Genomic DNA, 14451 nt, shown 5'->3' with positions numbered 1-14451 from the left:
GCTTTTTGTGCGCCGCGCGCCCGCCCCAGAGCCCCGGAGTTCAATGGCCAGACGGCTCGGATTGTTGATTTTTTCGCTCGACCGCTCATAACATCGATCAAATTTCTTAAAATCTTAATGGTTAAGTAATGCCAATGGTGTATCCGTTAATAATACTAAATAGGAAGAAATAAGGAAAAAAGGGGTATGTTTACGTAGTACTTAAGTACTTGGATTTCACGTATTTTACCCAATTATACTATCCAATTAATTTGAAGTTGGTATCAGATTAGGAATCTACATCTATGTTCACAAATACCGTGCCTATCAGTCTCGACTCTTAACTTACTATCCAGCATATTATTATGTACTCTCTTCTTTATGTTTGTTTTGAGAAATTATAGCAAGTCAAGCTTTATTTTAGTAAGGACTGTTTACGAACCGGTTTCAATTTGAAAGAAAACGGTCGTTGCATCGGATGAGCATAAGGCTGTCGGTGGTCGGAGAGTCTAAAGTCCAAGTGAACACGTTGTCGGGTTAGCTTCAATGCACCAATGCAACGTACCCTTCGTGGAATTCTCACCCACACATTGATAGATTTTGTTTTGCACATACCATTCTTGTTTTTGTCCCCTTTTTGTTTATTGAGGCGCCGCGCCGCGCCTGCCTAATCTTTTTCCACGAAACTAACTAGTTTGTAAGATAAGTATGTATTTGTTGCATTTTTTACATGAAAGCCTCAGAAAGAAAAAAAACTGCATAAATTTTTACTCTTTACTTGTTTTTCTTATCTCGTACCTAAGACCTAAGTACACTATATCGATCAAAAGAATTTAAAATTTGTTATTATTAAGTAGGTAATATACATAATTATTAGTTATAGATAAAACAAGCTAAGTGATTTTACCGCATGGGAATTGTGATTTGGTGAACATTTTCTCAAAATGCACGCCAAAACCACGTGGTCGAGCGCCATTGCTACGCTACCTACGATCTCCCGCCATCTTGCTACGAAATATCGTTGTTGGCGGGAAATATTATGAATAGCATTGAATAGAAAATTAAGCATTATAGTCAGTGTGTTTTTATTATTTTATATTTCCGACCATTGGTTCTATCTATTTTAGCTTATTCAATAGGTATCCAACTATCCATAAAACTATACATTCCTTAACTCCCATAAACAATTGTCAGTTTCGCATTTTGATTTTTGAATATTATGGCTATTTTTTATTTAAGTTTCATACATACTTAGGTACCTAAATATTTTACTAACATCAATACGGCTTCCTCACCCCTTGTTTCTACAGTCGATTAACTTTACGACTAGACAGCCTCAAATATAAAATGTTGGTACTTAACATGTTATTGCAATAAAAACCTCGTAAAAGTTCCTATTATTTACATTTCCTCCAAATGATTACAATTGTCCTATTTGAATGCAAATTCAATCAAGTATCAGTATGATTTTATTGCAATATGACCTATTAGTGGAGGTAAACGATGCCCCACTCAACTCTTATGAATACTTAAATAATTTTCGTTACAAAGTACTAGGCTTATTTCAATTTTAAGTATGATCTTATCGTGAAGGCTGATATATCTAATAAGTAATATTAAGCTTAGGCAAATCAAATAAAAGCTCCCCACGTGAATCTTGGCGCCAAAACGTAAAACGTGTTGCCTTTACGTTAATGGCCGCCGCCGTTCATTGCGCTCAGGCGAGTGTATTGGCCGCGGTGCGGCACGCCACGCGCATCCTGCCTACTACGTATCTTTTGTCTCACTCATGGCTATTTCCCTCAGCCTTTATGGGAAAGAGACGAGTACTTCCTCTGCAGCAATTTTTGTGCCTCAGAAGGACGCGCCACGAGATCAATGCACTTTCCGAGGACAGTAAGCTTGTTTTTATTAGTATACTCAAGTTGTGCTCCAGTGGCAATGGCGATCTTAAGGGCTTGTGGTAAGAGTGCATTCAGCAAGAGAGCATGCTGAGGGGTGAGCAGGAGGGAGGCGCAATCGATTATTAGACGCGGGAAACGAGCGAAGAACGCCGAGGGCCCCATAAACTATGTAATGCCATGTGTTGTTATTGTTGTTTGTGTACAAACCTATAGTCGGACATTGGAAGTAGGTAAGGTAAAATATACTCAATAATACAATATGAGACCGTGTATTTTTTTCAATTATAATGGTTTTCATAATTTTAATGTCTACAAATTTAAATGTAGCTTTAGAAAAACAAGTCTTTATATACCAGACAAGACCTGTTTATCTGTTATTTAACTTCCTTTAATTGTAATAGGTTAAAATTTACTTTAGTGTTGCAAAAAGGGTCTTTTTTAGGGCTTAGTATACCCTTTTTGCAATACCCTGTATTGTATATTAATAAAATAAGGCTCAACTTTTCACAAGAATTTCACAAACTCTATTAGTTTAGTACCAACAATATCTTGACGCACCTTATCATTCTGTCCTTTGACCTAGAACAATCTCCAGCTGACAGTAAACAACAACATGGTTGCAGTTGTAATAATTGTTTTCAACCAGTTACATTATTATTCGTACTTTGCCTTCCGTTTTATCTAAAACTTTTGAGTGGGATGTTTTTTCTTGCATCCCGTATTGTTATACTGAAGACGTTACCTATGTGGTCTACGCTTTTTTAAGTCTCCTAATTTATATAATTATGTTTCTAACTGGCTGACCATGTGTGCCTATTGGGTTTTTATTATTAAATTTTCTTATTTAATTAATTATGTAATCTACAAAATGCTATCATCATGGGATTATAGCGACATAAACACTACTCAACATTTGAATAGCGGAAAGAAGCCTCTAAAGTTAAGGAAGCTCTACCAAAATAGAATATCTACTTACTATCAGATTACAATTTTGGTAGGTAATTTATATTCAACCAGCTTAGCCCTATCAACTATTAGAATAGATAGGTAGGTTTGTAGAAATAATAATTGTTTCAAATTAAAATGATGTTACGATTATGACATAAAAATTATAATATCCTTAATATTGCTATGAAAAATTGAACTTCACTTGATATTTTGGAAAGTAGTTAGTAAATAATTACTTAATTAAAATATATAGCCTATATAGTATATGCTTACAACACATAAATAAAATGTTTGGGTTTTGCATAAAATGGGCACAAATAACAGGACTGTCTAAGGTAAATTTTGGCTATGAAAGAAGTTATGGCATAAATTCACTAGGTAGATTAACTTAAATATTTTATTAATTTACTGGCCACATCAATTCCAGTGAATCACGTTCAGTCACGGTTTCAAATGTAGGCAGTTTACGTAGATCATATCAAGAGGCCTCGCTATTTTGAAGGTTGTTAGAGGAAACTACTTAAAGTTTAACGAACGAGCCCTTGGAATTAAATTTTTCGGTCATTGCACCATGTAGTGTGCCGTCATACTGTTGTGCGATTAATACCTATTGATGAAGTCAAAATTTCAGAGTTATTTAGCTTGTAAGTGTCAAGTAAATAACGCTATACTTTCTCTGATATTCTTCGGGGTACTTAAAATACAGCTTCGGTAAATCCTATATTTGTAGTATAATTAACAAATGCAGGTACATAATTATTCTAGCATTAACATAATTAGCATTTGGTTAAATGTAACATATTATCTATTTTATAATAGGACATTGAACTTAGCATGTACTGTTGCTTACTTAGCTGTAGTGAAACAATGTGCGATTAGACGTGGGTACCTACGAGGGGCACTTGTCTCAGCACACCGGTGTCCATCGTGTATAGCGTCCACTGAGCAAAGGTTCAAAGTACCCACCCAAGGCTGAACGGCATATTTTTTGCCTACATGATTGGTGATCTTTTATGGATTGAGATTGTTATTTGTTTATTAGTGTTTGTTAGGAACAGTGTAAAAATTCCAATGCTAACTAAGCAATCCGCGACCATTACCTGCTACACTCGATAGTGCGGAGTTGTCTTTAGACCAGATTATGTGGCGGAAACGTTACACGAGGATAATAAAACGCTGACCGTGATTGTCTGCAATAGTAAATTTTGCAATATGTTCATTTATAAATATTATTGTATTCGCGACTAGTATTTATTTTAACCGTCTTTTACACGTGCCATGCCAGCTATTGTTAATAATTTATGTGTATTGTTGGCAAGTCATACAACATGTAATAACTTTTCAGTTTAGTACCCAATATACTTAAATTGCTATCTATATATATATATCTATCTATATCTATATCTATATATGCTATCTATATCTATATATATACCTACAACATTTCTAAGATTTCTGACTGGAGAGTTCAAAAAGAGGCTCATTAAGTATTTATTTATAAACAACAAAGAATCCTCCTTATGTTGATGCACCTGTCGAGTCCGATCCGAACATCTGCCGTGCCGCAATGATCCCACTTTAAAAAAACTTCATCAAATATGCTGCGCTTTGTTTTTGACGAATCTTTTAGATAAGATGCGCGGGCGCCGCGAAACTACGGCGACGCGGCGACGCCGTCATTGCGCACTATCATATCATATTCTTGACATCAAACCTGCCCTGGCGCCAACAAGCTCGACGCTTTTCTTATCACTCGGTCGATTTGCACCTTATCAAAACATTACCACACTAAGCATGATAACACATTTGCAATTTGAAGGTACCTACCATACATCCAGTTGTTACACCTGTCATAAGTTATTTCCTTTCAGTATTGTTAGATAAATATCATCTCAAAACTTTTACAAAGATTTCGTGGGAACACCACCTGTAAGTACTGATACAGTACTGCAATGCAAACACACTATTCGGTACAATTTATACATTATGTTAGATTTATTTGCAATGCGCTTTTGACTGGAAAGGTTAATATAGTATATAAAAATATATCATTTTAAATACTCTTAACATTTAACTGTAGTGGTTTATGCACCAGACATGTGCTCTGGAAGGTGATATGCCAGGTGGTAAGTTCAACGTTCTATAAGGTTTTATTTTTGTTTGAATCAATGTCTGAGGGCTTAGGGTAGCGGGCGATGCCCCAAGAAAGCAAAAAATTGCTCTACGCACCTGGCTTTGGGGTCTCATCATTTGCCCGTCTACAATTTATTTAAATTATGTTACCATTTCTTAAGCAAAGTTTCTATTCAAACTCCAGCCAAAAGATTTGGTTCACTTTTGTATTTTAAGTAATAACAATAGAGAAAGTCATTCATTTTAAAGCTTTGAGCGACTTGTAAACAATAATCTTTTTTTCCCTTTTCACGAGAAAATGAATGGTTTTGCTTGAATCCTATCTACATAGACATAGACTATAGACATAGAAAAGGATAATTATCAAGAAGCTTTTTTGAAAATTTATAATAATTTGCAAGCAAAGCACTCAAGAATTTATCAAGCAAATCAAAGCATCTAATTAGCAAACCAAAGCAAAGAAATATAAGTACAACAATAAAGAAAATAAAAGTTAGTCTATCCATGCCCGTGGCGCTTGCACGTGCCGCCGCCAGCTGCCCGCGCCCGACACAATGCGATCTGCTCCTATTTACACATCTCTGCTAGCTGTCTCCGAAAGGTTCTTGAAATTAAATCTCTTGTATGTATGAAAAAATATATGAAGACACGGGTTTAAAGGATATGTATTTAATTGCTAGTTTGTTTCCCGGAAATATAGGATACAGTTGTTTGAATTCTAGGTTCGTTATTAAAGCTACGTAAACCATCATAAAATTTCTGTAGCTACCGCAGCAGGGCTGTTTCCTTAGGGTCTTATTATTAATAAAAACGTACGCAAATCGTGTCATATTAATTTAAGAATTCATTACAACAGTTTCTAGTACTACTGCACAATTGTTTAGTGTAAATAAATAAAGTATTAGGTAATCAAAAGCAAATATTTCACTTACTAGTGCATTAAATTTATGTGCAAATATATTTTAACAAACATTGTTAGAAATCTCGTCCACGTGTAAGGCAAACTATAAATGTCAAGGATTAGCTGACTTTGTTGCTAGGCGCAAGGTGCATTCACACGATGTTTAATGTACGGCATGCTTCAAACTGCAATATAAACATGCCAGTTTTATGACCTAACAAATAAAGTGAACTCCAATAAATTTAAAACATACTTAATGATAACCAATTACATAGAATACATGCATACTGTTATTGTTGCTAAGCTTGACAACGTCAGTTGCCTATAAACTAATCTTGAAAATTACCAAGAATCGTTTAAGTAATTTGTATTTTTCCCGTAATGATTAAGAAAATATTTGTAATCTGTTTTCTATGTGGCGAAGTAGACTGCGAATCCTGCACGGAGCGACTCTGGACTCGAGGCATCGATTACTAGGAGAAGCATTTTCCCGCGCTTATCTAATCTCCGACCACGTTGCTGCATCTCGGTGGTGTCCGCGTGGCTTTTCAAAACAATCCAAATATTATTTCGCTTCTGCGAAGTTTGGCAAGGATTTAAAGTCTGTAGTATAATAGCAAACAATATTAATCTTGAAATCTGAAATTATCGTTTGTAGTGTTAGCCAACATAGGCCCTCAGATTTTAAATCAATTTGGCTAAAATGTACATTAATAAGAAAGATCTGAAGGCTTTCACTAAGTTACTATAAAATGCTAGTAGACTATGTTTACATATAGCTACAATCAGAGTGTATAGTAATTCGGGTGGGTAGCAGAGTGGGAGGCTAGGGGGGAGTGACACGCGACGACGCGATGCAACGTTCTAAGCGACGCAGGGCGCGGGGCGGGGGCGGCGGGTCACATCCATACCACGCTGCCGCGCCGCCCGCCGCCGCCGCCGCCGTGCGATTTGTCTGGCAAGTAGACGCCGCCGTTCAAACGGATCGGTGCTAGTCGCTCGCAGAGTTCAGTCTGTTACGCGCTGAGCTAACGTTCGGACGTACGCTCAATACTCAAAACAAAATAAACAAATATAGTTTCCTACATCACATTAGTGTTCCTTTAGCTAATTCTTATTTAAATAAAGTGTTTTCTTTTTGTTTAAGTTAATTCTATAATATTGTTTCGGAGTTTTAACTTCACGGACCTGAATATTTGTGTTTTCGACCGTTCTGAACATTCGGAAAATAGTGAATTTTATTATTCTTGAGACTGGGTCGCGATGAGCGGTTTGACCATCAGAGTTAAAAGAGGATCGAGGGGCAGTGATACTCTTCTGGAAGCAGCCAACAGAATTTTAAGACTTCTCGGCGTCAGTTCTACGAAGCGCGGGAAACAGCCCTCTCCCAAATCGAAGGTAAGGTCAACGACTCCTCGCCCCGCGTCTGGCGCCCTATCTATACACAACATCCTATAATTTGGTGCGGTGCTCTTTTGAATTTAAATAATGTTGTTTATGTTTACGATGTGAGACTGACCTTATTCATTCTTTCAATGTCACATTTTCAATTTATTAATGTCATTTTCGTAACATTGGCCGTTATGTTAAAGGAAATTTAGTAAATATGAATATTTTAGAACATTACATAAGTAAACAAAACCAAAATTCCTTTGGCTTACATTTTACTATTACATATTTATCAATACTTGTACAATGTTGACAATAATTTGTATTGGAAAAGTAACAGCATTGAAGAAGTGAAAGGGTGGGAACGCATAGTTGGATGGAATGTCTGTCAACAAGTGATGTATGTTTGAGACGGTTTGTTATTTGTAACACTTAGGAATGCCTTTCAAGTGTTAAGATTTCTTTAAGGACTTCCGTTGTTAATTTTAGATGCATCTTGTTCAATAAAGAGTGTTGGTAAATTACTTCAGTCGATAATGTAGTTGGTGTGTGCATAGTTTTTTCATTTTTAGTTATTTTGTTTGTGTGAGCGACCACCTTGGTCGTCGCATCAATGGCGAGTGCCGTCGCGGGTCGCACGGTAAAGTCAAGCGACATCGAACTTGTTTGTTCACGCGGCGGCGGCGTGATCTGTTCACTACACCGACTTGTTTACTGCGGCGGTGATGAGTGCTTCAACTAAACGTACACTTGTTTACAAAGACTTGCACTTTGCAGTTCACTGTACTGTTACAAAATATGGAGTGTTTTTGATAGAATTTGTTATTTTTAAAATCAAATTATCACAGTCTATATCTATCCCACTTCTGAACTCTCCGCCTACCAAATCTGTAATTTCAAAGTATTGTCATGTTTGTGTAAAATTACTGTCACAGCACCAAGTCCATAGATACTTTGTGTAGTGAGTACCTGCTATGTACGATGGTCTGTTTTTAATATGGCGATAAACTCAAACGTTATCTTTTTTATCTCGGTGAAATACCAATATTGTTGTTTATGTATATTTGTGTGTACCTAACCTACGTCACATAAATATTTATTTTGGCGTATGCTGTAATTTAATTATTTAGTAAAACCACCGGCAAAACATATTATTTATTAAAATGTTCCTGCTGCTATTTTATACGAAAATAATATACAAAGCTTACTGATAAGTCGTATTTTCGGTGATTTGATTTGATACCAAGAGCACTCGTCTAGATCGTGTACATGAATCTTAAAAAGATAATGAAATAATGTTGTTTGTTATAAATAAGAAGCTAAATTCATACATCAATGATCATTTAAGGTTAAAAGTAAGATATAAACTGCTGGACACACACAGCTTGCCGTTGCAACCGGATGTTTTTGCTGCACCGGAGACTTGCAATACGCAACATTATGTTCTACATCCGTATACTAAAGTATTTAGTACAAGGCTGTTGAGTGATCAGTTGAACACTCACGCACCGTCTATTAGGTAGCTAGTACCTTTAAAGACTAATACTATTCACAGTATTAACGGGCCTTACTAAACAAATGTTGCACAACAGTAATTGCATCACACAAACCATCTCAGCTGTTATGATGTCGCTATCTGTATTTAGTTATAAACTACGCAATTGTTCGGTTTAAAGTCCAAGGCATCTGTTGTTTATTAAGGTTAACGTATTCCTACAGTATAGAGCGGTATGCTAAGGATGGAAAGAGAATTGTATCAATAAGTAGCGTTGTTGGTTATTAGCGGTAGGCGGCGGTAAAGTGATTTGTGAGAGTGTAGAGGGGATCGAGGTCGAGCGGTGGGGCCAGCGAGCGCGGAATGCGTCGCGGCGTGGGAATGCCGCCGAGTACCGTTGCGGCTCTGGGGGTTACTCTATACTGCAATAAACGAACGAATGAGAGCTGCCGACAACGAGGTAGAGTCGTGGCTCGTGCAGCAGCGCTCAAACTTCGTTTTTCATCAATAGAGTGACCCCACTTGGTACACCGCACCGCCGCGGAATGCGAGACCCACTTGCGGCCCGCGTGCCCACACTGCCCATTGCAGACCGGCTCTTTTATTAGTGACTCACTGACTCATGCCTCAGCCATCTACATTGCACTACAATTGAGCCATTCAGGCCTACTACTTGGGAAGGCTAATGGTACTATAATAGGCTGGACGGTGGACGGGTTATTATTTATTACTTACAAATGCAAATAACTAGGACAGAATAAAATAAAATAACGTGCTTCGAAACCGCACTTCTTGTGATTATCATGATCAGAGGATAGCCTTGCGTGGACGAGTAAAAGTACTTATCCTCGAAAGTAAGTGTATTTCACTACGCGCCATTATTGCAACGGTATCTTTGTAAAAGGCGCTTTCTTTTGCTTTTTCGCGTATTAACCGTCAGACTATAATAACAACTACCATACGTACTAGTCAGAAAGAGATGGATAAGTATAAGGATTACAAAATGTTATGTTTACGTCATATTTTTGAGGATTTTTTGCAAAGATATAAGTTATAACCAATATAAAATATTTAACTTATTACCTATTATGCAAGTAACGCACAATTTTGTTACGCAAATGAAAGCGGCAATGCCGTAGGTGCCGCCATGTCTCAGAAGAACTGGCCACAAAAATTGGAAGGTGTCGTGAAAGTTGTCACACTAGTCCTACAATATTGATAAACTTACAATCGCTGGAATTTATTCAGTTATAATGAACAAGATTACTGTAAAGCGTACCGGCACGTTCAAAATTACTGGGATAAATTACATAAATTGTCGAAGAATTTTTGTTTATGATGAGTGGTCACCTACTTTTTAAATGGCAACAGTCTTGCCCCGGCCCCCACCTCACACGACGGAGCACCATCACCGCGCAGTCTCTCCGCATCTCGGTCCATTGAAATAAATAAGTGAGCGTTCAGACTGGACCGACGCGTCGTTGCCAACGCTTCACTAGACACGCGATTGTTAGTGTATAGTGCCGTTCATTTAAACATTATTTATAAACAAAATTATATTAACAATAGGTATGTTTTGTTACAGGCCAGCGGAAAGGCCACTAGCGCGGTGCGAGCTCCCATCGCGACAGCAGAGGCGGGCATCGAGTCCCCGGCCAAGATGCAGGCGCGCCCGGCCGCGGCCGCGCTGTCGCCGCCGCCGGTGTCCACCACCATCCCCAACAAGTCCAAGCGAACTGCCCAAGACTACATTTTTGGAAAAGTTATCGGCGATGGATGCTACAGCACAGTTTTCTTGGCTAAAGATATTCATACTGGAAAAGAATATGCAAGTAAGTGTGCAAAGTGTTTTTGAATTTTAAATCCAGTACTTAAATTGAATGAAAGGATACTTCTATTTATAATTTGGTATAATAAGAATGGTATTAATAGTTAATTGTATTGTTTACAGTTAAAGTATGCGAAAAACGCCATATCATCAAAGAAAAGAAAGGCGAATACATAAAACGAGAAAAGGAGGCATTGAATATGCTTTCAAATGTTCCCAAGGGATTTGTGAGACTGTATTGCACTTTCCAAGATGCAGAGAGATTATATTTTGTGTTATCGTATGCAAAGAATGGAGAATTACTGCCTTACATAAACAAAGTTGGTTCATTCGAACTAGATGTCGCTAAGTACTACGCAGCTGAGCTAGTATTAGCACTAGAAAAAATGCACTCTAAAGGAATTATTCATCGGGACTTGAAACCAGAAAATATATTACTCGACGAAAATATGCACTTACAAATAGCAGATTTCGGAACAGTGAAAATATTAGACCCAGAGGTGATTCGTACCATACCAGAGGCTAATATTGAAGACAATTCACAGTCAACTGAGCGAGAGCGAAGACGTAACATGAGTTTTGTCGGGACAGCCCAGTATGTCAGCCCTGAGCTTCTGCGCCATCGCGAAGACACCCGGGCATCGGATCTGTGGGCCCTAGGATGCATAATTTATCAAATGATTTCGGGTCTTCCTCCTTTCCGTGGCCCTAATGAATTCCTTACTTTCCAAAAGATATTAAAGCTGGACTACGAGTTTCCCGAGGGCTTCCCAGCAGATGCCAAAGATTTGGTGGAAAAACTTCTTATTTTGGATCACACAAAGAGGCTAGGAGTTGAAGATAAGGGGGAAACATACGAGAGTATTCGCAAACACCCATTCTTTAACGGAATTGACTGGGATACTGTCTTGGAACAGTCTCCACCAACAATCAACCCTTACTTGCCTGGAGGTTCATTTGAAGAAGAGTACACCGTTCCTGACCATCTTGAACCCGGATTAGGAAACAATCAGCTTGTACGTCTGTGGGAATTCGACCTGTCCACTTCAAAAGGTAACTTTTTTTTCATAAATTACATGTTATATGCAAAACTTGTATTCTAGACCGTACATGCACATGCACATATCCTACAAATATGATTCAATCGTATTTAGATTCAGAACGGACGTCCTCCATTCTTGGTTGCAGTACTATGCGATGACGTCAAGCATCCGTCCGGCTTTGTGTTTAGTTATTGCTCAGTTGGCTGCCATACTACATGAATGAGTTGGCGCTTCTTTGCGTACTGGCCATATTTATGAATGATATGCCAAGATATTACGATCACGTGTTTTTATTACTAATCCTGACTAACAATTGACTGTAGCGTTATAAGAATAAGAAGTGACGTATTTTTTCGGTTGTTACAGGAATTCTCAGCATAAGCCCTGAAGAGCGCCGTCGTCGTTTGGAGGCACAAGCAAGAGAAAACAAATACCATCAATTTGTCGATGGTGAATTAATTCTGAAGCAAGGCTTAGTTGACAAGAGGAAGGGATTGTTCGCAAGACGACGAATGCTCCTGCTGACAACTGGCCCACGACTATTCTACGTTGATCCAGTCAACATGGTTCTAAAGGGAGAAATACCTTGGTCTCCAGAGCTGCGCGTGGAAGCCAAGAACTTTAGAATATTTTTAGTTCATACGGTAAGTTGACTTATGATGATTGTAAAACTTTAATTAAAAATTATATTTGATTTCTTTGTAAATAGTGGAAGCATTTGGTGAAGCTAATTGGATTCTCTCTCTTTACAGCCCAACCGCACATACTATTTGGAGGATCCTGAATCATACGCATTGGAGTGGGCTCGTGTCATAGACGAAGTACGCATCGGCACTTATGGCCAAGATACAACTTAAGGTGCGTCGAGCTCGTTGCTTCGAATCGCGCCCCCGCCCCGCTCCCCATACGGCGAGTGCACACTACTAGGATACAACTAGCCTTCATTTCGAGCACGATGATATCAGGAATGCCTTGCGATGTTGACCTATCTGCCCTAAAGGGATGTCAACCCTTCTGCACCATCAGACGCAGACGTCGACCTGGTGTGCAGAGTGCCGGATGAACGCAACGCGTCCTCGTCGTCACATACGGATCGAGCGTTGCCGAATATGTTCCAAGCGCGCCGAGACGTAGAGTGCAGAAGAAAATGTGTACAAAATTACGAAGAGAACAGCGTACGATTAATTACGGTCGATTCTGAATGACTGATTCCTATAAGTATGTCCCGAATACCCTTAAGTTATTCTAATTTATGATTATTTAAAATTCGATATTGCTAATAATGATGTGTAAATATTTGTCTTAAATTATTGTTATTAATATCGCTTAGTTTAGTGTTAATGTATAATCGTGGGCCGGCGCAGCATCACGAGACCGTGGTGCTGCAGGCCTAGTGTAAGGACGAACTTGTTAATCGCCACCCGCGTGTTCACATAGCTCATTCCGGTTGGTAAGTAGCCAATTATTAGCTAAATTATTATTTATTTTATTTTAATAATTTGCCAACGGGATGTGACTGTTGTACAGTTCTTAAAGATAGAAAATTTTGTTCGGATAATCTTCTTTACTTCTATGCCAATGACATTTAGGATGATTGTAATTTTAATATATTTGAAATTTAATTAATGAAAGTTGATTAGTCTAATGGGTTGGGTCATTGGCATTGTAATTAGAAGGTGAAGTAAAAAGAACGATAATTTAAAGGGAGTTAGTTCCAGGCGCCATGTTTAGTATAAATTACACAACACATGATGATAGCCGGCAACAACCTTGCTTAGCAGAAATTTCGCTTTACTGTCTCTGTTTGACTTAATTTCAATTGAGATGTTATAGAAGATAGAAGTAAGTGCATTTAACCATGCATCTTACTTATGGTTTAGAAAAAGTATACGGCACCAAAGGTGATTGTTTGGATAATTATGATAACTCAATCTTATTTTCTTAATGTTAGAATTATATTGGTTTTGTAGATCTTGGAATAGTTACTTTGATGAGTTTGATTAACAAGGTGTTTGAGTTAAGTAATACTTTCTAAAACCTCAAAATTATCAATGTCATGGCATATAAATTAGCAACTTTAGTATAATATATACATATTTAGTGGAAGACCAGTTCATTATTAATTTATAAATTGTAACTGATGTTTTTTAATTTATACTACTAACCAATATAACTATTGTAAAAGAAAGCAAGACTTCCACATAAGCTAAATTCAACTGTGAATGTGAGGTCTTAAAAATGCCTAAAACTTGCCTAGCATTATTTGATGTAAATTAGGGCTTAATGTAAAATTGATTTTTAATCCATATTAATTATGATTGTTTAAAACCGTTAGTTCCAAATAAACATTACAAATGTTAAAAAGAGGTGTATGTGGATCAGTAGACACTATTGGACTCCAAACACAACCATGACATTGTTAAAAACAAACTGCATTTAAAATTTAACAACCTGTTAACTGTTGTAATTGTATTTTACAACATTTGTACTGCGTAATTCCACAAATTAACAACATGAAAATTTAAATAAATGAAGTTGATTTTACTGATATTTATTTTACTTTCCCTAATGTTGATCCATTATAATGAACTATGGTTCCAAGTACTTATTGGCTTTCTTCAGACTAGATTAATCATTTTTAAGTGTATAGTAGGTTTGCTGCATAGGACGGAAAGAAGGCGGACTGGATTTGACATGAGTTTGAGTACAAGGCCAGGGTGTAAAGTGTAGGGAAGGGGAGAGGAGAGGATGGATGATTGTAAAAGGGGAAGGCAATGGAGTGGATGGGGATCAAAGGGAAGAGGAACAGAATAGAGAACATCATCATCACA

At 37.6% G+C, this 14451-nt stretch overlaps 1 protein-coding gene across 5 annotated transcripts in view; it reads left to right on the top strand.

Annotated features, from left to right (window-relative positions):
- Positions 1–14164, top strand: part of LOC105381681 (3-phosphoinositide-dependent protein kinase 1) — a 55371-nt gene extending 41207 nt beyond the window's left edge. For 4 of the 5 annotated variants that reach the window (XM_048631833.1, XM_048631834.1, XM_048631836.1 and 1 more), the window contains 4 exons: positions 10335–10581; positions 10701–11630; positions 11987–12264; positions 12373–14164. In XM_048631833.1, the coding sequence (XP_048487790.1) occupies positions 10335–10581; positions 10701–11630; positions 11987–12264; positions 12373–12477 (1560 nt within the window). In that variant the 3' untranslated portion in view covers positions 12478–14164. Of the gene's footprint in view, positions 1–6814; positions 7264–10334; positions 10582–10700; positions 11631–11986; positions 12265–12372 lie in introns of those variants that run through there. The other variant, XM_048631835.1, reaches the window with a different exon arrangement.
- The last annotated feature ends 287 nt before the right edge of the window (positions 14165–14451 follow it).

This window comes from Plutella xylostella, chromosome 29, assembly GCF_932276165.1.
Source record: "Plutella xylostella chromosome 29, ilPluXylo3.1, whole genome shotgun sequence".
Lineage (NCBI taxonomy): Eukaryota > Metazoa > Arthropoda > Insecta > Lepidoptera > Plutellidae > Plutella > Plutella xylostella.
The sequence above is the reverse complement of the archived record's forward strand: the minus strand, read 5'-3'. Positions and strand labels throughout refer to the sequence as shown.